Source organism: Adelges cooleyi, unplaced genomic scaffold (assembly GCF_023614345.1).
Source record: "Adelges cooleyi isolate 19-005CV unplaced genomic scaffold, UGA_ACOO_1.1 ACOO_flye_CR_arks_rails_tigmint_CR_PRNA_108, whole genome shotgun sequence".
Taxonomy (NCBI): domain Eukaryota; kingdom Metazoa; phylum Arthropoda; class Insecta; order Hemiptera; family Adelgidae; genus Adelges; species Adelges cooleyi.
This window is the reverse complement of record NW_026095761.1, coordinates 9,345,966-9,372,622: the sequence shown is the minus strand read 5'-3', so window position 1 is coordinate 9,372,622 and position 26,657 is coordinate 9,345,966. Positions and strand designations below refer to the sequence as shown.

The 26,657-nt window shown below is 28.4% G+C and overlaps 5 protein-coding genes across 10 annotated transcripts; 1 reads left to right on the top strand and 4 right to left on the bottom strand.

Moving 5' to 3' along the window:
* Nucleotides 1-190: 190 nt before the first annotated feature.
* LOC126842721 (uncharacterized) lies at nucleotides 191-3,973 on the bottom strand. Of its 6 annotated transcripts, none has more exons than XM_050579864.1 (3): nucleotides 3,735-3,973; nucleotides 2,627-3,050; nucleotides 191-1,127 (listed from the first exon to the last, which is right to left on the bottom strand). In XM_050579864.1, exons 2-3 carry the CDS (start codon nucleotides 2,643-2,645, stop codon nucleotides 604-606), a joined length of 543 nt encoding a protein of 180 aa, XP_050435821.1. In that variant the 5' UTR covers nucleotides 2,646-3,050; nucleotides 3,735-3,973; the 3' UTR covers nucleotides 191-603. The 6 variants fall into 6 exon arrangements, with proteins under 6 accessions (XP_050435821.1, XP_050435829.1, XP_050435813.1 ...); XM_050579872.1 differs by having other exon boundaries at nucleotides 2,627-2,756; XM_050579856.1 differs by lacking the exon at nucleotides 3,735-3,973 and having other exon boundaries at nucleotides 2,627-2,756; nucleotides 2,848-3,355.
* A 1,491-nt stretch (nucleotides 3,974-5,464) lies between these two features.
* On the bottom strand, nucleotides 5,465-8,775 carry LOC126842756 (coiled-coil-helix-coiled-coil-helix domain-containing protein 2-like). The gene is made up of 4 exons (XM_050579894.1): nucleotides 8,561-8,775; nucleotides 5,980-6,127; nucleotides 5,686-5,914; nucleotides 5,465-5,605 (listed from the first exon to the last, which is right to left on the bottom strand). Exons 1-4 carry the CDS (start codon nucleotides 8,599-8,601, stop codon nucleotides 5,595-5,597), a joined length of 429 nt encoding a protein of 142 aa, XP_050435851.1. The 5' UTR covers nucleotides 8,602-8,775; the 3' UTR covers nucleotides 5,465-5,594.
* Nucleotides 8,776-8,988: 213 nt separating this feature from the next.
* On the top strand, nucleotides 8,989-12,873 carry LOC126842713 (transmembrane protein 120 homolog). The gene is made up of 7 exons (XM_050579827.1): nucleotides 8,989-9,382; nucleotides 10,654-10,772; nucleotides 10,839-11,006; nucleotides 11,073-11,383; nucleotides 11,459-11,682; nucleotides 12,428-12,538; nucleotides 12,598-12,873. Exons 1-7 carry the CDS (start codon nucleotides 9,311-9,313, stop codon nucleotides 12,655-12,657), a joined length of 1,065 nt encoding a protein of 354 aa, XP_050435784.1. The 5' UTR covers nucleotides 8,989-9,310; the 3' UTR covers nucleotides 12,658-12,873.
* A 78-nt stretch (nucleotides 12,874-12,951) lies between these two features.
* On the bottom strand, nucleotides 12,952-17,613 carry LOC126842705 (obg-like ATPase 1). Its single transcript, XM_050579815.1, has 10 exons — nucleotides 17,483-17,613; nucleotides 17,168-17,354; nucleotides 16,888-16,950; nucleotides 15,031-15,158; nucleotides 14,150-14,325; nucleotides 13,996-14,073; nucleotides 13,684-13,922; nucleotides 13,514-13,610; nucleotides 13,319-13,441; nucleotides 12,952-13,249 (listed from the first exon to the last, which is right to left on the bottom strand). The coding sequence occupies exons 2-10, from the start codon at nucleotides 17,344-17,346 to the stop codon at nucleotides 13,139-13,141; spliced, it is 1,194 nt and encodes a 397-aa protein (XP_050435772.1). The 5' UTR covers nucleotides 17,347-17,354; nucleotides 17,483-17,613; the 3' UTR covers nucleotides 12,952-13,138.
* Nucleotides 17,614-23,593: 5,980 nt separating this feature from the next.
* LOC126845103 (uncharacterized) lies at nucleotides 23,594-26,450 on the bottom strand. Its single transcript, XM_050583667.1, has 4 exons — nucleotides 26,247-26,450; nucleotides 25,676-25,851; nucleotides 24,480-24,642; nucleotides 23,594-23,840 (listed from the first exon to the last, which is right to left on the bottom strand). The coding sequence occupies exons 2-4, from the start codon at nucleotides 25,757-25,759 to the stop codon at nucleotides 23,701-23,703; spliced, it is 387 nt and encodes a 128-aa protein (XP_050439624.1). The 5' UTR covers nucleotides 25,760-25,851; nucleotides 26,247-26,450; the 3' UTR covers nucleotides 23,594-23,700.
* Nucleotides 26,451-26,657: the final 207 nt, after the last annotated feature.

Sequence of the window (26,657 nt, the reverse complement as noted above, 5' to 3'; positions counted from 1 at the left end):
AAAACGGGAAATGTGCAAAAATAAATACATGATCCGTTGTTGGCACAATTTATAATTATTAAAATTAGTGCGTTTTATGAACCTATTTGATAGATTTTTTATTAAGCGCTGTTAAGAATTAAATTTCCCTATAGGCTATAGCTGATAGATTGAGATATTAATTTAGTAAAAAAGTATACTTTGTCGAAAATTTAATAAAAATTATCAAGATTTTTTTATTTAATTTTTACATTACATGTTCACTGTTAAGTATATTAAAATATACTAATGTATTTTATTAAAAATCAAGAATCAAAATTTAACCATAATTAAAGTACACACACAATTTATTGCCGTGATCCTTATTAGTTTTATAAATTAAAACATATTATTTTGAAAGCTTATAAATGGAACATCAAAACCTATGATAGAATAACAATTTTGTAAATTTTTTACAAAACGATGACATGAGTCGTCACTTTAATTTCACTGAATTAAAAATGTTGAAATACCTATGAAAAAATATCCATAAAGCAAGAACAAAAAAATAGACTTCCCATATAAGGGACACTATGACTGAAAGGGTGAAACAAAAAAATAATTGGGACTGCGGCTTCCTCTCCCCTAGTTCGGATTATTATCATAGCTTAAACCGGTACTTTCTTCACTACTATTACTACTGCTCTCCATAAACAAAGTATTATAACCAAAATTTAGTAACAAAGTTCTGTATAACAAATATGCTGCATTATAAAGTAATAATTCTTGTCTAACGTCATCATCTTCTTCCAACGCCGATTGTATCTGTATGTCAGCTTGGTCAATTGTGATCGGAGCTATGTTTAACAGATCGTCTTCATCGCCAGCTCTGTACAACAAATATTTTGCATTAGAAAACAACAATTGTTTGCGAATGTCGTCATCTTCTTCCAACGCCGATTGTATCTGTCTGACTGCTTGGCCAGTTATAATCGCATTGAAATTTAACCTATCATCTTCATCGTCAGTATTATCCGCGGCGCCATTGTCATCTAGAGCATCATTTCTATCACTGATGTAATCATCATCATCACTTGATATACTATTATCATCAATGTTACTTTCCACATCTGTACTGTTCCTGTTAATGTCTTCATCATTCCTCAAACCTAATATTAATATTAATTATAATTACAGCGTAAAAATACAATTTTTTTTTAATTATAGCTTATATTTAAGTTTGAAACGCAATATATATGTATCTGTATACATATATACAAAGTGACCCACAACGATTTGACAAATGGAATAACTTTTGTTATAGTGAATATTTTAAAGATTTTTTTTTTTTAATTCATTTATACTTATTTGCGCTATAAGGAACACATTTTTTATTGCACTTAACTATTTTCCTATTATTAATTATTTTTTTATTTCTTTTGTTACATTTTTTAAAAGAAAATCAAGCGAGCCATTTTATTAAGAATTATTTGCTGAAAATTTTGACTGGTCGATAACCAGATTTAGATGATTACTTTTAAGTTATTAAAGATTAAAGGGTAGGATAGGAGGTGAAGTGCGGTAGAGTAATGCGCGCAGATAACAAATTGATCTACACGCTTTCTATACCGCAATCCATCTCCCATCCTACTATTTAACCTTTAATAACTTAAACAGTAATCATCCAAATCTGATTATTGACCATTCGACATTTTCAGCAAATTATTCTTAATAAAATGGTTATTTTGAAAAAAAAAAATGATTTAAAAAAGTAAAATAGTTAAGTGCAATAAAAAACGTGGTGCTTATAGCGCAAATGAGTATAAATTAATTTTAAAACAAATGTTTTTAAAATATTCACTAGAATAAAAGTTATTCATTTGTCAAATCATTGTGGGCTACCCTCTGTATATACATATAACTATGGCCTACTGTAATGTTTTTATGTGTAAACTAGCAAAAATAAAAAAAAAGTGTTGTAGTTTGTAAACGTTTTAGATGTTTTAATAAAACTACACACGACTCTAACTCAATCTAGTAGGTAACATACATCTTTCTTTGTTGCAAAAACGGATCCAAAAAAAAAAAACGAGTCAACTATTTTGAAGTAGTTATAATTTAGTATTGTGTAACATACCTGATGTCATGGCTAAACATATAAACAAAACACACAAGACATGCTTTGTAGTAATTATTTTCATAATGATTTTAGTTTATAAATTTGAATAGTACGAACAATAATACAAGCTCAAAGATTTTTAAAATAGTAAATGTATTATCGAAACTAAATGGAAAACAATTTTTCAACGAACCTATGGGCTATGTATAACTAAGTTTTATTTTCTCGCGTAAGAACGCGAGTAAAGAAAACAGTTGTATTTTTTTAATATGTATTATAAAACCGTCGACCGTCGACGATATCATAAATATAAAATAGCACACACCTGTTTTTGAAAATATCAACAAAAAAAAAAAATACATAGTTCAAAATTTGCATGTCTAGCCTATTGTTGATAAATGTTGTTTTTTTATGAATTTCTTCAATAATATTTAAGTTGAAAATATAATTAAATCACCGCACTAAAATTGTTTCTATTTTATTCTGTTATTTCATTTATAGACACAGGGCAAGTTAATGTAAAATCAATTTTCAAGCAAATTTAGATACCTTTTATTTTGGAATTCATTAAAAATTACACACCACATAACATTGAAATAATCCACAGATATTCACATTGAAAGTATCACGTTATAGGTAGTTTGTAGTAATATCCTTTATAGCTTCGGTATTCATAGTCCTCAATAAAAAAAAAATTATAAATGTAAAAAAATGTATTTTATACAAACATTTAAAATAGAAGTCTGTACTTCCAGACAGTTAATGAGTACTTTTCAAGTAAATATCGAGGTTGGTCACCAATCTCCCCATATAATCGAGATTATCAAGTAAACATGACGTATATTTTTCAGTACATAATGTAATCGTTAAGCAAATTAAATGATTCTCATTGCTCGGTAGAACTAAGAGTTTAATGTGGAAATCCCCTCAAGCTAGTAAATTTGAAGACAACTATTATCTCTCAAACTGTAAACTTAAATTAACGAACTTAATTGTTAGTCTTATTTGTAGAAGCAAATAATGGAATTTTTTCTCTTAGTCATACAATTCAACAAGAATTAATGTCAAACTTTGTTATTTTTAGAGAACGACCCAATTCAGACTTTACCGGCTAGATTTTATACTTAGGTGCTACATACTAATGTACAGGGTGTTCCGAAAACATACTTGTTCCTAAAGGACATTTTTAAAAAAGTACTCATTATTAAAATTTCAACTATTTTGAGTGTCACGAAACTTTTTATGACGTGATATAAAACATACTCAAATTGGAAAATCTATTTTAGAGTATATAAAATATAATATTATATTGAAGGCTTACGTTCCAAGCCGTGTACGTCACATTATAGTAAAGAACAATTTTTTTTTTGTAGTTTCTTACAAAAAAATGTAATACTCATGTGCATAATCATATCTATGTAATAACAAAAAAATAAAAAACACGATTTATAGGCTACAGGTTTCTGTAGCATTTGAACAAATAAAATAACATAAAAGCTAAGCGTAAACATCGATAAGTCACATTATATGCGGGATGTGTATTTAGGAATGAGTATAAATGAACATGATAATATCAATTACAAAAATTCGCCTGGATTAAAATTTGTAGGTTAAAAAAAATTATCATAATAACTACAAATTACAATTGAATACTTACAATACAGTTCACATCAAGTACCTACAGATTTATTTTACTTGTCACAAGTACTAGGTAGGTCCAATTTCCAAACTAAAGTGCAAAAACCACCCTGCAATAAAGAAAAGCGTTTAAACTTTAATCTCTTCAGCGAGGAAAGAAAAGGGTTGATGTTTGGTTTTTAAACTAATGGTAGGGTTATGTCCAAAGTATACCTTAAGCTAATTTGAAACTATTCTCATTTCTCTGAAAGTTATTAGTGTCATATGGTTAATAAATAAATTGTTAAAATTTTAATCTTTAGTGCTTAAAGAGTGCCACAGTATTTTATAAAATATAAATCCTTTTTTTAATTAACAAAATAAACAAATATGGTACATCAACATTTATAATTGTTGTTGCCCGATAGAAATTTATTTTTGTAAAATTGAGAAACAATTAAAAATGTATAAATACATAATTTATAACATAACACAGTGAGAGTCAGGGCATAGTAAATATATGCTTCGATGTGAAACTTTACATGGTATACAAATTTGAATAAAAACATTGTAATGACAATTATGTGCTTAAAATTGTATTTTTAGTATTATGGTGTATTACGCTTTTTTAAGCGAGTTTTCATTACTGTTTTTTTTACCAAAACAGCCAAGTAGATTTCGTTTTACCTGGTCCACGACTTAAGAGTAAAAATATCAACGGTGTGTTTTAAAGCAAAAACACATCCTATTATGAAATCGAAAAATTTAATTTCATATAAACAATTATATTTTGGAGAGATTGTCATTGTCATGTCCGATTTTCAATATTATGTATTTTATTACTTAGCTTTAATTTTTAAAAAAGGGAAAGTCAACACTAGCATTTATTCATACATAGTGTAAAACTATTTTACAATTATTTATTTATGATACGGGTCAAGCCTAAAATACAATATGTAAATAGTATATAACATTATTACAATATGATTAAATGTAAGGTGATTATAAAGATAGTTAGGCTTGGATGGCCTAGAGCATGTAGGACGGAAGAGTAATCGTGGGGAGTACAGGGAATGTGGAGCAACAACACATAGAAACCGTGTTAATTTTTTCAATGAATAATAAATATTAATATTAGGTATTACACAAATTTACATTATTTAATGTAAACATGTATTATAAGTAATTGTAGTTTTATTGGCTATTTTAAAAAATTCCAAATAACTATTTTAATTAAAAACTTGTTAACTCATTTTTGATTAAGGAAATTAAAAAAAAATCAACCAACACAATTATAAGTAAATTTATTATCTATAGAAGGGTTTTAATTTATATCCAACAGTTTTTTCGGCGGTCGGAAAAATAAAGTTGTTAGGTACTAGAGAATTGACATTTCATCTAATATTGAAAACTAAAAATCTCCCTTAATCCCAAAAATTATATTTATTATAGATATACTAGCCCAGTTAGTAGTTACAACACAAATTCTATCATTATTCATTATATTCATGCTAAAGGACTATTAAAATATAATTTTTAATTAACATCGATTTTATCATTATTTATAACTATATCACAGACTCTTGCCTGTTGTCAGCGCTGATGATTGTAGCATTACTACCCAGATATAAATAAATACTACCATTATACTTATCAATTTGTTTTGTGCTGAAGAGTATCTTTTATTATTTTATTACTTATTATAACTATAATTTTTGCTTAGGAATCTTCTAGAGAAGGTTAATGAATAAATAACTTAAAAAATGTATGTTTTGTTTTTTACATTAACTATAATAACATATATATGGTGGTAATGTATTGCATTTATTTTACACTGTATAATTTTTAAATCTAATGTTCTTGCTTGATCACTACTTTTTATTTTTCATGATGAGGTGATTTAAAACATACCTGAAACCAAAATAAAATTTCAAAATCACTTAATATTTGTGTTAAATGATTATATATTTAATAATTAAAATTATTCTTACGGCTAGCTTCCTTGCATTGACGAATAGCCTCATTAAATCCAGAACACAGCGAAATATCATCATTGTTTTGAGCACACTGTAAGAACTGTTTGATTTCAAAAGCACACGCTCCACCTTGTTGGTTGCTCTGGTCGATGGGCATAGCTTGAACTGGTTGGGCTTGTTGTACCTCGTTGTTAGATCCGCCACCACCGAATAAACCAGTTACCGCATGTCCCACGGTATGTCCCTAAAATATTAAATGTGTTAATATTTTATTTACCACACATTTAAAATTAAACTACATTTACTTACAATAGCAGAACCAACAGCTACACCACCGGCGGTGGCTGCCATTTGGCCGAATAACCCAGGTTGTTTTGGTTGAGCCGGTGCACCGACTTGAGTGTGTTGCTGTTGTGGCGCTGGGCTACTTGAAACAGTTCTTGAAGGAACTGAAGACCTATGGATTTAAAAAATAATAAGTTAGTAATTATTAAGGGTATTAAATCAAGGGCTAGAAACATTTTTTTAAACAATTTTTGTACATTTTAAGTATATTTTTAAACATGTAAAATTTACATTATTGCATTGCAGATCATTGAACATTCACTGAACCTTATAAAAGTTAAATAATGATACCGTAATTACTGTTGTTTTGGCTGGATAATATATTTTAGTTAGTTATGCTTGTTCGAAATTAGATTTTTATAATTTTGGAAAATAATAACCCCACGCGCCTCATTTAAATTCTGAAAACAATTATGTATTGGGTAATAGTATAAATATACTATCGAAGTTTTTTTTATACTTAAGCTTGATGAATATATTAGTAATTATAAATCAATTAAGTAAAATTAAAATTGTTACATGAAATTTTAAATAAAAATAATGTTTGTAGTGTTAAAAAAAAACTAATGGACAATATTTACAAATGATGGCCATAATCGAGATATATAATTGAGATATCTCGATTATGAAAACAATCGAGATATTTTGATTATGATAAAAATAGTCGAATAATCAAATAATTTGAATTATAAGTAAAATAATCGAATTTTCTCTCGAACAGCGAACTCGAAATGTTACAAAGTGTCGGTTGTCGTGTCTGTCAATTGATAAATTATATTACTAATTTCGTAATTAAAGGGGTATGACTGATAATTTTGAAGTTGTTCAGGAACGCTACTTTTGTAATTAAATATTACACAAAATCTTAGAACTTTTTTATATTCAATATATGAAATAACTTATAAGAGGAAAAGAACCGGTCTATAATATTCTATGGATGCTCTATAATATTCTTTAACACTTTTATTTATACAATAAAATGCATTTTTGAAAAAATTTCAGTCAACATGGATTACGGTACATAATTTAATTGAAAATAATAATATTTATTGAATGCCCATCACTAATATTTACTTGCCAGACTAAATATGAAAAACAATTTAAGCGGCAAGATAAAAATATAACATGCTCATGGTTTGATTTAATAAATCAAAATTAATAATAATAATTAATTAATATTTATTAAATTAGGTAATATTCAGTTTTGAATAAGGTCGAATAACCTTAAGCTTTAGTATTTTGAAAATTTGCAAATTTACACCAAAAGCCAAAGAAGACTAATAATGAAAATTGAATTTGTTGTTACTATAAAAAATGTTGTCTATTAACTTAGTATACATCCAAGGAAATAAACCAACTCTAATTTTGGTGGATAAAAAAAAAAATTATAATTTGACTTGTATAAATTTGAAGCAAATTGTATTAAAAAGAAGTATAATAAAAAGTTGCGCTCAGGTTCAGCAAAAAAACTAAACTAGAGCAGTCTCAAAAAGTTGAAACGACTATTTATCGAAATAATTGTCTCCAAAAATATATATGTTGCTTATTGAACGATTTGACCAGCACATTTGCTCTTTATTGCACAAGGTCACACCAAAGGTACTTAGGAAGTAATAAAAAAATGTTATACTTGAATTTTTACAGTACACAACAATTCCTACTTTTGTTATTATTACTAGGTAGTTGAAATGTACGTCACAGTATTGCACAATATTAGGTAATTATAAAACTTGTTAAATAACACCAAATAACCTTGCCAACATTTTATGCAATCTAATTCAATAATACCATGACTATTTTTAACTTTTTTTAAGGCATGCAGTAATAGCAGTAATAGTATTTTGGATATTTAAACAGGGTATTGATGGGATGAGCACACAAAAACATCCAAGGTGATAAGTACCAAATCATAATTCAATTGAAAAGAATCGTATAGTGCTAAAATTTGTATACATATTGTAAAATGTCATTCATGCGAGTAAAAAATTGATTTCTTTATTGATTATAAAAAAAATGTATATTTATATGGAACTATAAGGTATTTATAAAAATCTTGTAAACATATTATTAATTATATAAGAATATATTATAATAAAGAGATAGATATTACTGCTTTAAGTTCTTAATTTGTAAAATTATAATATTTTAGAATTTAAACAGGTACAGAAACGATGCAATATCTATTGAGCAATATTATGAGGAACCACATTGTCAACGGTCCAGGCAACAATAACATTTGACTCATCAACTAAAAAAAAAATGTTATATTTAAATGTCTAAAACGATTGCCTGATGTTGGAATACCTTTAAATCTTTAGCGATTAAAAAGTCTTTATTTTTTATTCATAACTAAATTTCGTCAAGAAACCATCATCATTAAAGGCCGTTAAGCTGATGATGTAAATTAAATTTAACCTTATTGACAAATGAACGATTTTGTACTTGGCTGGCGATATAACATTACATAGGGTGTTATAAAACACAATTAGGATTTACCAGTAAGGTTATGAAATACAAAAGTACTTTTTTTTATTACAATAATTACCTTCTCGGGGCCGGGGATGGTGAACGTCCACGTCTTGCCATTGTGTAAGTTTGATAAACGCTTCGTACAAATAATAATTATTTTAATAATATATTGATTGCAAGTTGAGAGTTGAATAAGAAAAATGGATATTGAACTATGAAACCGGAATAAACTATAAACTAGGAAATTGTAGACTGAACTTGTCGAATCTGAATAGAAACCTTGTCTCGCTATTCGCTAATTACTATGGACAGTGGAGTGAGGTTTTTAAACAGCTGTACACAGTGCAACCATGACGTCATATTGACTCGTCGGTGAAATTCTAGAATATTCTCGTTGGAAAATAAATTCTTGAAGGGGATACCTATTTTACGTTGAACAGTTTCCAATCTCTTTGGTGTTGGGTTCGTTGATAAAGGAGAGCTCGCATTGGCCGTTATCAAAGTTGATTATCACAGTTAAAAGTCAAAAAGTGCCAAGCTTTATTCGATTTCGATGTACCCGTGGCCCGGTCCGAGTAGACTGAACGCTAAGTGTTTTTTCTTGAATTTGTTTTGAATTTTTTACTGTTGTCCCTCAATAATGTGCTCGAAAGAGAGCCACGAAGAAAATGCCTTCGTTTGATCAACGGTCCGATCAGCCTACGAACACCATCGGCCCACCATTATTGTTAAATAGTAACACTTTTAACCTTGACAGTCGCGCATTTAAACTTTGACCCATCTAAGAAACGTCTTTAGATCGGTTTCATCCAACAGCAACACAATAATGGAGTGTGCCGATTTGGACGAATGTGTTCAAAACTGGGAATCTATTGCTGGAGAATACAAGTCTCTAGAGGTAAGTTATACAACTTTATTTACATACTCTATTCTACAGGCAGTTCAGTTATTGTCATTTTGTCAGAATGCATTCACATTTCACATGTTTTAAAACATATTATTTAGATTTAGTTTGTTGTATAAAGTAGGTATGTTAAAATCTGGTAGTTGTGTATATATATATATCGTTTATATTTTTTGCTATAGGAAACACTTGAGGCTCCTAAGTAAGGTACATTTTCAATAAGAATTGTTTTTTAAATGTATATTTATAAAGTCTAAAAAATAAAAATAAAATACATTTTAGAACAAGCAAGTAGCAGTAGCAAATCATTAATTTTACTAATATAACTTTATTATAAATTATAGATGGAAAACTTTAGATGATTAATATAACATCTGATATTTTTTTTTTAGTTGTCTGTTTTAAAATTTTCTAAATCTGTTTTCTTTGCAAAAATCAGTACTCATTTTGGAACTTATATAGCATTATTTGGGTTTTTCTTGGGTAATAAAACATTCTCATTTTTGTTTTTTATTTAACATTGAAATGCTAGCAAAATTCTTTTGAGGCTAGAATAAAAGAATATTTTTAATTACACCATTGATTACACTTATTATGTACAATTATTGTATATATAATCAATGAGTACAGTTTTTCCTATAAAAACAATACAAATTTAACAACACAATATTTTTCCCTGCACAATCATCCCAATTGCTCTCAAAGTTGTAAACAACTTAAGCAATTTCATAACTTTCAAATTTTCTTTTGCGTTAAAAATTAAAAAAATCTAATTTGTAATTCATGACATTGCATCATTGTAATTTGTATAAAAAAAATAGTTTTTTTTTTGTACTTGAGAATACTATTTCACTATTCCTTCCCATCTCATTTAAATGCAAAATTAAAATGTATATTTTACATTTTAAATTTAGTAACATTGTAAGTAATATATTCAATTTTTTTTTTTAAGTATAATATGTATATATATATATATATATATGCATATACATTTTATGTATGAAGGCAATCGTGTGATCATACAAAATGGAATATGTATACGTATAATATTGTTAATTCATTTGTTATAAATAACGCCACCTAAAATAATCCAAGTTTGTATCGGGATGTGGGATGTGGACAACTCACTGTTTTTGTGTGTGGGAATTAAACTCGATATATCTCGTACCAAGTTCAACGCACTGAACTACAAGTAGACCATGTTAAAAGAAAAAAAAAATTGTTTTATTCAATTTAGTAAATAATATTTTTTGTTATTTTTTCAGAACGTCAATAAAGAGTATTTAGCCAAGGTCGAAGAAGTAGGAGATCTCCAAGGACAATGTGTCAAACAAGTCTCTCACCAAAAATATAGATTAAATGTCATTGCCAAATCATTAAAAAAGTATTTAAAATAAATTACATGCTGTTACAGTTTATTGCTCACATTAACATTGGTTATATTTTAAAGGTTTGAAAAAGACGAGCGGCAAGATATAGTAAAAAGACTATGGAAAGACGTAAATCAACGTCGTCAACAGTTAGCAGACATCGAGCAAACATTGCCAAAGCCAAATGGAAGATATTTAAAAATTATTCTAGGCAGTGTAAATGTATCTATTATGAATAAGGAAGATAAGTATGTATTATACTCAATTTAAATGTCGTCAACATTGTTTAAACCAAAAACCACGTGATTTATTAGGTTTCGTTACAAAGACGAGTATGAAAAGTTCAAGTTGGTTCTTAGCATTATCGGTTTCTTTTTATCCCTTTTGAACTTATTAGCTAAAAGACGAGCGTTCGAATTGACCTTTTTATTCTTGTTGGTCTGGTATTATTGCACGTTAACCATTCGAGAAAGCATATTGAAAGTGAACGGATCAAAAATCAAAGGTTGGTGGCGAATGCATCATTTTATATCTACCGTGGCTTCGGCTGTTCTTCTAGTTTGGCCTAATTCGGAGACATGGTATATATTCAGGCCGCAATTTATGATTTTTAATGTTCTCATCAGTAAGTGGATTTTTAGCAAATTGTAATGTTAAAATGTGTTTGTTGTTAAACTTGAAATTATACAATTATTTTTAGGCATAGTCCAATCATTCCAATTTGTTTATCAACAAGGAGTCTTATATAGGCTCAAGGCGTTAGGCGAACGTCATAACATGGATATTACGATTGAAGGCTTCCATTCATGGATGTGGCGCGGTCTTAGTTTTTTACTGCCGTTCCTATATCTAGGATACATTTTTCAATTGTACAACGCGTATACGTTATATAAACTATGTTATCATCAGGATGCGACTTGGCAGGTGAGAAACATAGTGACTATAAAATATATAGTGCTATTTATTATCGGCTGAGTTTCCGTACATGCGTTAATTTACTGCTCTTAGATTTTAAACATGCGTATGATATATCAGATACAAAATTTTATGAGTTATGACTGATCGGGGCTTTGACTAAACTTGTTAGATCGATAAAGACTTGTTTATAACAACTTGAGGTCTGTGGTGTAAAATAAGATTGAGAACAAAATTAAAAAATAAGGTACACAAACTAAGAAAAGTGGTTTCTCCTGTTAAATAGAAACATAGCTTTAAAATTAGCAGTAAATGAACATAATGTTCTACTAACTGAAATATTGAGTAAGAACATCAGTCAATAATGGTGGGGTACTAACATATTATATATAATCATTACGGTGAAAATTGAAGACAGCTTGAGACCACAATTATGAAGCTTTTAGTTGAAAAATAGAATATCAATGTAACATCATTAATCTACGTCGTAAAATTCGAAAAATAAGAAAATAATTGTTCAAAAACTAAAATTAGTAGGTTTTTTTGAAAGCTGAGAAAAAATATTTCAAGTCCCACATCATTTAGAATTTTTAAAAAAAACTTAAATTTAAACTTGACATAAAATAATTTCAATTATCTGATTACCTGTAGTTCATGATTATTCTACTCTATTCAGAATAAAAATGTACCAGGCGTCAACCCAAACACCGTGATTTTACGTGGCCGCCTACCAAACAATAACCCTTTTTTTTAGGTACCCGTATTGGCAGGACTATTTTTTGTTTTGTTTCTGGGAAATACAATTACTACTTCAATGGTCATTCCACAAAAATTAAGAGAAGTAAAAATAAGGCGGATTATCAAGGTAGTAATTTTTTTTATTTATTTGCAGTTTGTTTGGAAACTAATTTTTTGTTTTTACAGACTTACACCAGAAAAATGTCTGGTAATCGACTAGGAGTTGATTCCAAAAAAAGTGACTGAAAATGAAGTAAAAAGTTTAAAAATAATTATTGTTGAAATCTGAAACTATTGTTTATGTTCTTTCTTAATAGTTGCATTATTGTTAATAGGATATATTTATATGGTGTATCACTTACCTTTTAGAAACGTTTTCTTTTAATACATAATATTAATATAGTGTATATTATTTAAACATTTTAAATAGACCAATTAAATTTTGTAATTATGGTTTTTTAAGTCTTGCTTTTGTTATTTTTCAAACTTGCGTACTTTTATTTTATATTTCTTAAAAACTTAGCACATTGTGTACAGGTATATGGATTTTTCTACCCTCACAAAAATTTGATCAAAACATGATATGTTAAACCGTGATCAAAACTGACAAAATAATATATAGAAACATTTTCAAAATAAAACCAAAAGTTATTATTTTTTGTTAATAATAGAAAATCATTATATTATTATTTATAGCATATTGTTATCAATTGATAAATAGGTCGTTTCACTTCTTTTTCGCATCTTTCAGACCAGCTCCAGCATTAAATTTGAAAAATATAATATCACCATCCTCGACGACATAATTCCGACCTTGTTGGCGGTATTTCCCGGCGGCCTTGAATAAAAATATATAAAAGCAAAATTAGAATTACATGATTTACATGGTTAACTTTCGACTACTTACTTTACAAGCGGCCTCAGTACCCTCATTTTTGAAATCGTCAAATTTCATCACCTCTGCCATTATAAAACCTTTTTCAAAGTCTGTATGGATACGACCAGCCGCCTGTGGTGCTTTAAAACCTTTCTAAAAATATAACAATAATCTATGTGTCAAATTATGGTTTCTGTAATTATTATTTAGTATACTCATATTTACTTGAATGGTCCAAGCTTTAACTTCATCGTGGCCTGCAGTGAAAAAGTACTGCAACTGAAGTGCTTTATAACCTTGAACAATTATTTTATCCAAGGCACTATAATAAAATAAAAAATGTATAAATTAATTAAAGAAAATATGTAAAACACAATACAGCAAATGAACCTTACCTGGTAGCTTGAACTTCTTCCAAGTATTTTTGGCGCTCTGGCTCTTCCATTTCAATTATCTTGTTTTCGAACACACCACTGAAAGGTATAATTATTGCTCCAGGATCGTTTTTGTCAACCCATTCTTTAATTTTAATCAACCATTTGTTCTTTTTTCGAATATAGTCTTTTTCCGAAAGGTTTACCAAATATATAACGGGTTTAGTGGTGATAAACATGTGTTTATTAAGAAATTCTATCTGAAAATAGTAAACCAATGTTGTTAACGTCGTAAGAAAGGAGGGGGAGGGGTTTATTAATTTGAATACTTACATCGAGAGCACTCCAATCACTAAATCGAATGTGTTTCTTTTCATCGACCAAAACGGTTTTGATTTTCAAAAAAGTGTCCTGGAGGTACATTGAAACAAAAATAATAATTAAGTATTTAAAAAAATAAACTAAATAAAACAAAAAAATATCATACGTATTCGGGTTTTAGTTTTTTATCTCCTCCTCGTATAGCTAATTTTTCAAGCTTCTCCAAGTTGACATTAAAATATTCCTCATCCTTCAAACGTAACTCCTCGTTAATTACTTCCATATCCTTGATAGGATTAACTTCTCCTTCCACGTGGATAACATCTTCGGCTTCAAACGCACCTGAATACAATATAAAAACATTTAGTTAGAATTTAGTAGTTACCAATTAGCAGACTAAAAATTAAGCATAACAACTTGGTATAATAATAATTTTTGTAATATTACAAGAATAAATTTCGAATTCTACTGTTTTCTTATCTTATTAATCGCGATTTATTTCATTTTTATTTACATAAAAAAATACGTTTGGCATCTCTACACTACTTTCTTTGATTTTTGACATTTCCTAAGATAACAACATTCAGTGGTCATGCGAATCCGAATCGAATGACATTCAATAATTCAATGAATGTCAATCTCGTCGCTATTATCCTCATAACATTTTTTTGTTTTATTCTAATGCCTGTTTATAATCGTTGAACGATCAATTTAGACTATTATTCATTACACCCCTTATTTGCTCTTTGGTTATCGGTTTCAGAGCATGACTATTGAAATTTGTTATAATTGCGGAAAAATTCTACTCATGTGAATCTCCTCCCTACCTCGGGGCCACTATAATTATTATCGTTTCTTTAGTCGAAAAAAAAGAGGCTGAGACTAGGTTGCAGTTATAGCCTCGATCTATTTTCATAGCCCTGCTTGTTTCATACATGCGTATAGGGCAAAATGAAAAGGGAAGACATAAATAGCGCACTGGCTTGGGGATCTTCGTTTGTGAATATGAAGTTAGATTGAAAACCGTACACAGACTTTTATACTTACGGCACAAATGGAATAAAGCGTCGCACGCTTTTATGTGGGACAAAAAGGCGTTTCCCAAACCTTGGCCTTCGGCGGCGCCCTTTACCAGCCCGGCAATATCCACGATGTTCAAAAATGCCGGGACTTTGCTGAAACAATAGCAATCATAATGAAAACAATATATGTATATATATTTATATATATTTTTTTTCCATCTGAAATTAAAAACACGTTAAGTTCAATCACGTTGGCGGGGGCGGACGAGGAAATTACAAGGCCCGTCGACCCATTGATTGGATATTTTTTGTCCTCTGGAATTACACATTAGCTACCGAGATTTACCAATAAATCAACCCCATCCCCGAGGTTCTTTTTACATCATACGGTGGGAACTAGTAGAGTAAAAGCCATTTCGGAGGTTGAATGAAACGAGCAATTTCCCCGCGGACCTTATTAATAGAGGGTACCAGCGATGGTTCTTATTTTCCCATTTTTTTTTTTTACCTGTTCTACCCTCGAGGGCACTTATTACCGGACAAGATTGTTGCGCCGCCGCAGACAATTTTTTTTTTTTTTGGCACCGTACATTAATTGTAAACACGACCTTAGGCCATTTAATTTAACTGCGCGAGTAATCACCCGGCTTCTGTTATTAGAAAAAAAAGTATATCGTATTATTTTCAAAAAAAAAATAATAATAATAATAACGTGCACTGTTTTCGTTTACTGGTATACACCTAACACCATAGTTAAAAATGAGTACATGGATAGAAAAACAGAGTTGAATAACGAAAAGATTATTATTATTTAAAAGTTATAACTACTGTTTTGACTAGAATCTAATATTATGTGGTGCCATTGATATTCGAATCGCGAGATTTATTCTTAGGTTTTTTTAAGATTTTCTCAATGCCTACACACACCGTTTTGCTCACTAATTAATACAAATTGAGTCTCCCCTCCCCAGCGACACGTTATTACTGCGCTACTTTCCAACCCAGCTTTTTCCAATTTGTTTTTCTTTTCAAAAATTGTATTCGTTTAATATTAAAATTATACTACTGTGTTTTATCACTAGTCTAAAGTCTTAAGACTGTTTCATTAAATTTTTAGTAATTGTACAGAGTTTCTAAGTGAACATTCATTTGGGCGAGCACAGAGCTATATTTTGTTTACAATTAAGTATTACCACATGGTTCTTATTTACTTATCTTTTTAATAAATTAACTTCTATTATAGCCTATACGTACAATAAATAGAACTTGTGTTCGTGTAATATACGCAAATTATAATTTTATAAAATGCACGATTCTTTTTGAGCTTGGCGCAAAATCATCAATGTAGTATATTATTAAGCATAAATACATAAAACCTTTAATTTGTTCATTATTCATTATTAACTTTTAACTGATATTTTTTTTCTTCAAATAACTCTTAATTTAACTAAGTCAATTTTTTTAAAAACAGTAACTTAGTTTAGTTTGGACATTAGTTTAAATAAAATTTTCCATATTAAAATATGGAAAATAAATTACAATATGTAATGATTAAAATAAATTAAAATTAAAAGTTTTTTGTTTTCACAAACTGGTTGGCTAAACAATAAAAAAAAAATTAAACAATGTGAATTTTCATCATCCATTTGTTGAAAAGATATTCGCTTAATGGAATTATTATTTTTAAATGTAAATTTTTAATGAGTTCCTTTTTACTAATGTAAACAATTTCACTAAATGGATGCGCAACATACACTATAATAAACTTAACATTTTTTATTTTGTTTATAGATTACAACATTTCTCAGAAAATAATTTCAAGACAATTGTCTGTAAAAGGTAACATACTAACAAATTTTAATTTTTTGGTATTAATACTGACCTAGCTGGCTTGAAATACTCGACCAAATAATCGAATCTTGCATCAGGGACTGGTACACGACTTGCTGAAAGGAAATGAAAAAAAAATATCTTATCATTATTTAGAAATACTATGATATAGTAGGTACATATCTTTAGGCAAGAGAAAGGTGGAGTGCAATGTTATCTTTATCTACTTGCAACATTATTGGTTGATACACGCTATTATATACAGAGTTGTTTAATGAACGTTCTAAAATAATTATTTTAGGTGGAAGGTAGGTAATAATGAATACTTATTTTCATTAGGGTCGATGGTACAAAACGGAAAATTTTCAGCAGCTGCTTCACTCTTTGTTAAAACATTGAAGAATGTAGATTTGCCAACATTTGGTATTCCGACAATACCGACTTTTAAATTGGTGCCCACACGACCAATGAGCGGCTTTTTTTCAGGTGCTTCGACCTTTTTAGGTGGCATAGCTATTGCTAATACAAACATAAATTTGACTAATTATTGTTTTTATTTTTTTTAATACATTTCTCGTTAATAAGACATTTACTAGTCTAAAGTTATTCATAATAATTAAATAATGCATTGTAAAAACTATACGTACACAAATATTGTAATAAATAATAAATAAATATTTATAATAACTAAATAAATTACTAAATCTAACTGCCTAAAGTAAGAATAAAAAAGTTTCAACTTAAAAATGTGCTTTACAAATTATCCGGTGATATTGTGTTATCATTTTCAGTGATAACGTCAACTGTAAATATTGATAAAAAATGTCTAGACGTGTCGTCTATCGGACACGGTGATTTTTTTGAGGTTAAAAAATGTTATTAATTTTTATTTCTTGTTTAAAAGTTAGAAACTGAAAAGCATTATTTTAATGTGTACTAATTTATAAATTCTAATAAAAAAATTATGACCTATCACTAGATTGAAAGCTGCTGCAAGTTCTGAGTTGTTATAATTTAAAACGGTAGATAGCGTTCTATTACATATAATATGTGCAGTAAAAAATACAAATAGGTAAAGCTTGGAACTGTTTTGTGTAGTCAATTTTTTTTTCACCAAGAAGCAAAATCGATGGCACTCGGGGAGTCTAAAAATTTGTAAAAATTAGTTTATGTCGTACCTAGATTCAGAAAAATATATGGTGTTATGGGTAAAACGATCTAAGTCAAACCACTATTTTATCAGTCGTCATACGTTTGTAAAAAATAGGACAATTGTAGGGCATAATTCAAGTATGTTAATTCATTTGTTCTGTAAATAATAATTACTTATTTCATTATACATTAATTTGATGTTTTTCAAAGTTTATGGAAAAGATTAATCCATGTTATAAATTAAAAAAAAAAAATCTTATTTCTTATTCGTGTTTGAATTTTAATTTTTGAATACCCAACATTTCAAATTTTAGACTTGGCCACTTTTTCTCGAGCACCATCGAATTACTTGAACGAATTTATACATGGTGTATTAATTTATACCAATTCTAATGTAGGTTTGTAGATTTCTAAAATTTAAATAAACTAATAACAACTATTTGTATCATAAACTATTTGATTTTAAAAAGTACCAAAGTTGTTATAAAATATGTTTTTGAATATCTTTCGAAAAGCAATTACACCTGTCTAGATATGCTAAAAATAAAGTTTAAGTACCTAAAAATGTATTCAAGTGAACTGTTAGTAATTTGTAGGTATAGAAACATAGTTTCTGCAAAAGAAGACACATGTTAGGTTCCTGTGTAGACTGTAGCAGAACACCGAATAGAATAATATGGTTCTTATATAAGATGACTAATATAAGAGGTACATTACTTTAAGTTGTCAAAGACTAACGAAATACCTACAATAATTTTAATTATGATTTATGATAGTATGTTAGTAGTAACCTCTGCGGTGAGCGAGCAAAAGAAAAAAGTTCAAACAAAGTTTTTTTCAGTTATGGAGCCTTGCGACTCCGTTAAAAGTGCATTTATTGGGCCGCATTGTATAGGTATGTTTTTACTAAAACTAAACATTAAATTAAAAAGTGTAAACATTTATACAGGTATTAACACAGGAAAGAGGGATCTATTTTTATATTTAATTTTTTCAACTTCTATAATGTATACAAGCTCTATTTTTGTACAAAAACGTATGTTTCTATTCTCAACAATCCAGGTTCCCATTTTATCTGATTTCAATTCTGAAAAAAACGTTTTGAAATCCTTATCATCTCTTCTGTGGTTAGGCGTATCGAATACTTTTTCTAATTATTTGTTTTCATTGTAAGATAGTTTTTATAAAAAAAAATGAACTTTCAGAATACTCAGATATACTTTTTTGACTTGACTGCCAGCCAATGACTGGTTCAATACTGTACTGTGAATCATCCAGTATTAGTCGTATCCAAAATCAATCTTTTGTAGTTTTTACCAGAGATCGGTAAACACTATTGTGATACAGCGTTAACTTAGCCAATAAGCATTATATCACTACAACAGAATCTTTAAAAAAATGTACGTAGAGATAAATAATATATTTTATTACTTATGTGACAATTTTCGAGGGAAAGCAGGGTGATAGCATATTATTGTACAATCATTTTCCCGTTTTTAAGAAATATATGCTGTAGGTCACCGATTGCGCATTTATCGGCTTTACATTTTCTAATTTCTCTTTTTTAGTTTATATCTTTATTTTTTTCTTTGTCGATATACTGTACTTTTTTTTAAAAAATAAAAAACATTCTGGAAAGTATTTTTCGTGGTCTGCGACCGCGTTTATCATCGTTTTACCGACGATAAAACAATAATACATATAATAACTATACTTTCGACTTAAGAATTATAATTTTATGTAATGAAAAATATACGTTCGGAGTAAGTAGGTGGGTGTACACAATATGAACCTCCCATACACCAGCTTGTACGGGTATATATTTATATTCACATTGCTTTTTCATTTGATTTTTCCAAAACGATAAAGGGCGTTGTCTTTATTGGACCCGTCGCGCGTTCAAGAGATGGTAATCGATCAAATGAGACTTAAGTCTCATACAAATACATTATATTTATCATAATATAGGACCTGTATAATTTGTACGCCGCCTCTCGTGTTATGCGCTGTTCGTGAACAACGGCCTCCCCTTTCCTCCCCGTCGATAATATAATAATTGTGCACCGGCGTTGACCATTATTAAATGTGTACATAATATTATATTCAAAATCGTACGTAGGTATACTGTTTATATTATTATTATATTATTTTCCGTCGGACGAATGCGCTATAGCCTTACACATCACAACAAGGTGCGCATTATAATAATATATTTTAGATATATAATGTGATTATGATAATGCAGTGGGCACGCCGGGGTTAAACGGTATCATACGAATATGTGTGTGTACCTATTTATATTGTATTATACGGGTTTATGTGTAGCAGTCGCACCTCCTCCTTGGCGTCCACGGCGAATTCTCATTGGTATAATAACAGTGATTTTTTTTTATTCGAATCGTTTCCACCGTCAATTTCCCGAATTAATAAATATTATCGTCGCCATACGACTAGGTATGATTATTATTGTTACGAACAAAAAAAATTACAAAAAAAAAAAAAACAACAACAACATACATTTCCTCAAGTATACACCGTCTTACGGGCAAAAGTGTATACGGATATAATGTGTGTGTATATTATCGCCCAAGGGACATCCGTCTGTGTGTAGCGCGCGCTTGTGTTGTGTGAAACGTATAGTTAAAATATTATCGCGACTTGAAGATATTTAAATGCCGTGGATAATCCCAAACGCCATCACGACGATCATCTTAATATTCTATATGAAATGAAAAAAAAAAAATAATAATAATAGTACACGGATAGGTCCATCGAAATTGATATCTTTTCCTCGAGCCCAATGTTTATTACTGTTATTTTCCAATGTATATTTCTTCCTTTTTTTCCTCCCTTTGGTTTTTTTTTAAATTTAATGTCGGGTTACGAGCACAAGCGGCAGAGATAAAGTTCTCCGTTCATTTTTGTTGGCGTCAGACGTTTATTTTTTTCCTCTGTGTAATACATAACTGGACAATTTCATTCAAACAGTCTTCGAATATTTTCTGCAGATGAGTTTCAATCATATAGATATACCTACAAGTATTCTGGTTTTTTTTTACATATAATACGTCATATTGCATGATATAAACAGCGATTTGAGTTTCGGTTTCCGACAACCGTTTGTAAGACAGCAACTATAAAGAAAATATCGAATTATCAAAAAATAGCAATCGGTTTCAATCTATTTGTTTTGTTCGAATATTTTGCAATTAATTTGTATAGATCGGTTGTAAAATGCACTTATAAAACAGTTATTCCACCCTTATGAGTATTTTTGAAAATTGCCGGCCCCCTTGTTCGACTTCTGATTCTTTACTGAGTTCACGCCTCTGTGTATGTCATTTTTTTATTTAACCCAACTATGTTAAAGTGTCAGCTTTTCCTTAAGTTTTAGAATTGTGTGTAAAAGAATAGCATCAACACGATAGGTTTAAAATATCACAAATTTTGATTTACTGTATTTTATGGCATAGGTACTGGGAAATAAATTGAATAATTTAATTGGTAGATATCTGAAATACCAAAATATGATCCATTGGAATGTATGCATTGTTTTTATAGTATATAATATTGAATGTATAATAACTTTATTATTATGGGTATTTGAACCATTTTGCGTGGGAAATTCCCATAGCAAGAATAGGTAAATAAAAATGAAATATACCTCCCTATAATATTTTTCGAACCCTATAATTTCTTTGGGAATTATATTGGTCGGTCACTGTGATCACTGTGGCGGTTATGTGTGTGTGTTTGTAAATGTAATTGAAAAGGTGAGACAAAAAAAAACATTAAATATTTTAGGTACTAAGATCAAATACTATAAATAATAATACCGGAAGGCTAGGTCTTTTTAGAGGCTCCCCCCAACATATCAGTGTAGCCATATATTGTGAATTGTGATAGGATATACCGTATGCATATTACGTATGGTAATAATGTATATTTGATAAGTTTATGTAAAATTTCAATTTTCAGAGTAGACATCGTTTCAGAATAATGCTATTTTGATTCCTTGATTTGGGAAACACTGTTATTGCGGGGGAAATTCTGAGCCAATACAAATAACATTAACTTTCCGGTATTTCCTAAGAAGTAAGATACATGCTTTTAAAATAAGAAACAGGTACATACGGACTAAAATGTATAAAAGTTTAGAGTAAACCCCTAGTACCTACATATTTTTGGTAAATAAGTAAAATTAAAAAAAAACAGCAAAGTATAAACAATTTACAGTATAAAACAACTGTTGAAAAGTTAAAAGCGTTAACTTCTAAAAAATGAAATTCCTTCAAGAATAAAACATATGGTCCAAGATGTAATTGATTTAAAAAAAATTAAATGGATACCTAGAACTTAGACTTTCAGTCAAAAATAATTTTGTCGAAAACGTAAGATCAAGTTTGAATAAGATTCTAAACAACTATTGGTAATAATATCAGTATTTTTTAGGAGTAAAGTCTATAAATTATTTTATATGTAACATAATATACGTCAAAACTTCCCTGATTTTATGTTTGCATCTCGGATTTTTAAAAAAACTACTTGACCAATTTGGTTGACTCAATATTTGATGTTCTTCATCTCAAAAATATTGTGTAAGACACACCATTTAAAATATTGTATTTTATAATTTTCCTGATATTTTACTATTGTTATGGTTGAAGGTCAATTAAATTTTAAGGACGGACGTTGTCGGCATCCCTGAAGTAAGTATATTAAACTTGAAAAATATAGATACTTGTTAACTTGTTTTTTAGTTTCCAAGCAGAGCTTAACGATAATGGTACATTGATTGTATAATGATATGTTTTTATTTAATTCAGCATCCATAGACACAATTTTTTTTTTCTTCTCGGTTAATTTACTCGAGCAGATAAAAATTGACAGATAAAATTTCCTTGGATCAATATTTGAAAAAATCAGTTTCTTCAGCCCTAACATCGGGAAAACCAGAAAAAGAATTTACCAGCTTTTCAACCTTCAACTTTGATTAATTTTTTTTTTTTTTTTTTAATTGTTCAATTTTTATTTAGTGTACTTATTTTGTGTTTATATAACTGGCTAAATTTCAAGTTAGTAAGCCCATAATAGTTTTCAAAATCTACATTTATAGTGTTGAATCACTTTTTAGGTTTATTCATTCATCATAAACAAAAATGTTGATTTCAGATTTTTTTTACACATATTATTAAACAGTTAATCTTAAAATTGCACCAAAAAATTCCCAAATTTTCTGGGGGGGGGGGGGGCTGGAATCTGCTGGTTAATGCAATTGTATAAACATATTTTCAGTAACTGATTTAAAATAGTTCAATTTTAATAATGAGGGGCGGATGTTAACTATACGAGACTCATACTGCCAGAACATATTTTAACCTAATAAAAACAAAATTTCGTTTTATTACATTAAACCTGTTTTGGAAATTTGAATAATAAAATACAACAAAGCTACTTCCCAAATACACCATGCTAGAACGTTATTTTAATTTTTATTAGAAAAAGTACTAGGGTACTATGCAAAAAATGTGTAAATATATTATTTATAATATTTATAAAGAAATAGAGTTCAATGGTTGTTTTCATAAAAATAAAATGAACATTGCTTAAAATGTAAGAAAAGGCTATTTATTTGAAAAAATAGCGATTTTGGTGTTGTAATATTAACATTAAAAAACAAAAATATTTTTTATGACCCGCTAAACGATTACCCCTACATCAACATTACAGCATCTACTATTGATCTTGATGCTGCTTCATTTTTTCTGAGTGCTGCGCAGCTTTTTACAGTATGGCCAAGTGTGCTGCAAAGGTGTTTAAAAAGTTCGCCATATAGATTTAAATCTATAACTTCTAAAACAAAAATGTTTAGTTTAAGAATAAATAATATATATATATACCTATATAAGTTGTTTCATAGGGCACAAATCACGATTATTATAGATTAATATAATCTGTATTGTGTTATAGGGGCATAGTGTCATAGTGGTCAGCTGCATTATCGATGAAACAATTCGTTTTACCTTCGACGCGACGTGTAGCAGAAAAAGTATTGTTTTTACAATGATACTACACATTTATGATAAAATTGTAAATGTAATAGGCTACTGTAGATCTATTTTCTTTTATCTAGTTTTAGTATTTAGGTTGATCGTCAGTCTAGAATAATTTCTTAGTATATAAGTAACCTCATTAGTTTTAGAATATTCTAAAATCAATGGTAACCTAGAAATTGACTATACGTGACAGTGTAATTTTCCTTTTTTTTTTTTACTACAGGTTTTTGTGTTGTTGGTCGTAGACGGTAGATTCAGACGAAAAACAAAAATAAATAAAATCACATCATTGTAAAAACAATACATTCTCCGGTCCGCATCGAAGCTAACAAATATTATTAAATGTTAAATAAGTATCACCGTTTTTATTCGACTGTTATATAGGTAGTGAAATCAAAATTAATCAGTAATAGAATTGGAATAAATAAAATATTACCTTGTTTTTCCCGGGCCGTTGGATTGTTATCGAAATAATCTTCTAAGATACCGATATTCATACTATTGTAACCCATATAAAACCAAAACTCCCCCACTGAAATAGTACTATCTAGAGATTTTCTCCACCATTTTCTACAATCATCGTAAGAATCTTTAAGGATCTGAAATTTTTGGTATTGATATCAATATACTTCATTACATAAACACCCCGATTATAACATTTAAGTATGGATAATTTTTAATCTTTCTATCCATTAAAGACTTTTAAATCATACTTAATTCACGTTTTATCCGAGATCAATAATTGTTCTTATCATAATTAAACTAACTATTAACCTATAATTAATTTTTAGGCCATGATTAATTTAACTGTTGTTTACAATTAAGGCGTTGATAAATAAACTTATTTTGTAAATTTAAACATTTGAATTATATAAGTAATAGATTCGGTCAACATGTTTTTTTAATTTCTACATAAATGTATTAATATCTAATAATTGACCATTATTTAATAAATATTGTACTTAGCAGTAATATTTCTATGGAATAATATATTTTATATTCATATGAATAATTTGAAATATATAACTAAATATTACATTATTTTACATGATTATACTTTTTTTTAGAAAAGTTAAAAATATCACGTGTTAGAAAAAGCCAATAAAAATACATTTATATTATTATTAATAAAAGTAAAAATTGTACTCATACATTTTTTTTTTTTAAAAATGTATATTTTAATTTAAAAAATTAAAATTAATGTAAAGATAATTTTATTGGTTGCTGTATAATACAAATATACTTTATTTAAGCTTATTATGGCAAAGCTTGTATAAAATAAAGTATAAATGATTATAATATTATATTTTTTGGGATAAAAAAGTTTCAAGCAAAAAATGTATTACCTTAAACTAATTGAACTCAAATAATTAAGTCACGATTCAAATATTAATCTAATATAACATATTTAGCAAAAAATATTTTTAACTAACAATAAAAAAACTTATTACTATCATAAATACAATGTATTTCAATTGAAAGTCCTTAAGCTAAAATGATAATATTTTCCTAGACAATAATGGCTATATACATAGGAATACTTAAACTTGTATACTACAAATTATTCAGAAAAACATCGACAAAAAACTAATAGTTTTAAAATAATAGTCTAAAATTAATATAACAAATTACTTCATTTTCATCTTCAGATTCTCCAAGTACAGAATTAGCAGCTATGATAAAAGATAGTAATATAAAAGAGAACTTAAATGACATTGTATTGTTCTATAACTATTAACTGAAGATTAACTGCGAGACAAAACGAATGATTATGACAGCTTGTTTTATAACATAGAATTGAAGAATATCTAAAATTATACGAGTAGGTACATAAATATATCAAATACAATTGCTATTAAGTTGTATAGCCGTATAATTATTATTTAAAATACATATTTAAAAAATTATATATATTTGTTATTTATAAATCAAGCCAACATTTCGACGCACAGATGTATAACTTATAAGTACAATATGTACTTATAAGTTAAGTACATAAAGTACAATTAAGTACAATATGTACTTATAAGTTAAGTACATAAAGTACAATTAAGTACAATATGTACTTAATATAATTACAAGGAGTCAATGTTGTGTTGGATTCTTTCGTGAAATTATTGTGTTTAAATAAACATTTAGTTACGGTACATTATATAATAATTATGATAATTTACACAAAATACAAATTTAACAAATAGTTTACTTTAAATGGTCTGCACCTTAGCCTACTGAACTTTTTAAGCTCTTATTTAACCCATTATAAGAAATTAGAACATACCCATCTTTATTAAAAGTCAAATAAATAAATAACACATTTCTTTAAAGAATTTTTCAATTTACAAAATAATTTCGTTCAAATTTGGGCTTTTTGTAATTGTTTGAGGACATGTTATGGATTATAAAAGAGTAGGCCATACTAGTGATAAATTATAAGTAGACAATATTCTCGAATCAGATATACTATTTTAGGATTTGTACACACAGGTGATGTCTTAATATGTTTTTTTTCAAATGCTGTATCATTTTATTATTTATAAAACAAAATGTAAAAAATGTTCAATAATATCATACAACATACAGAAAACGTCTATGTGTACATTGTCTGCAATTTATT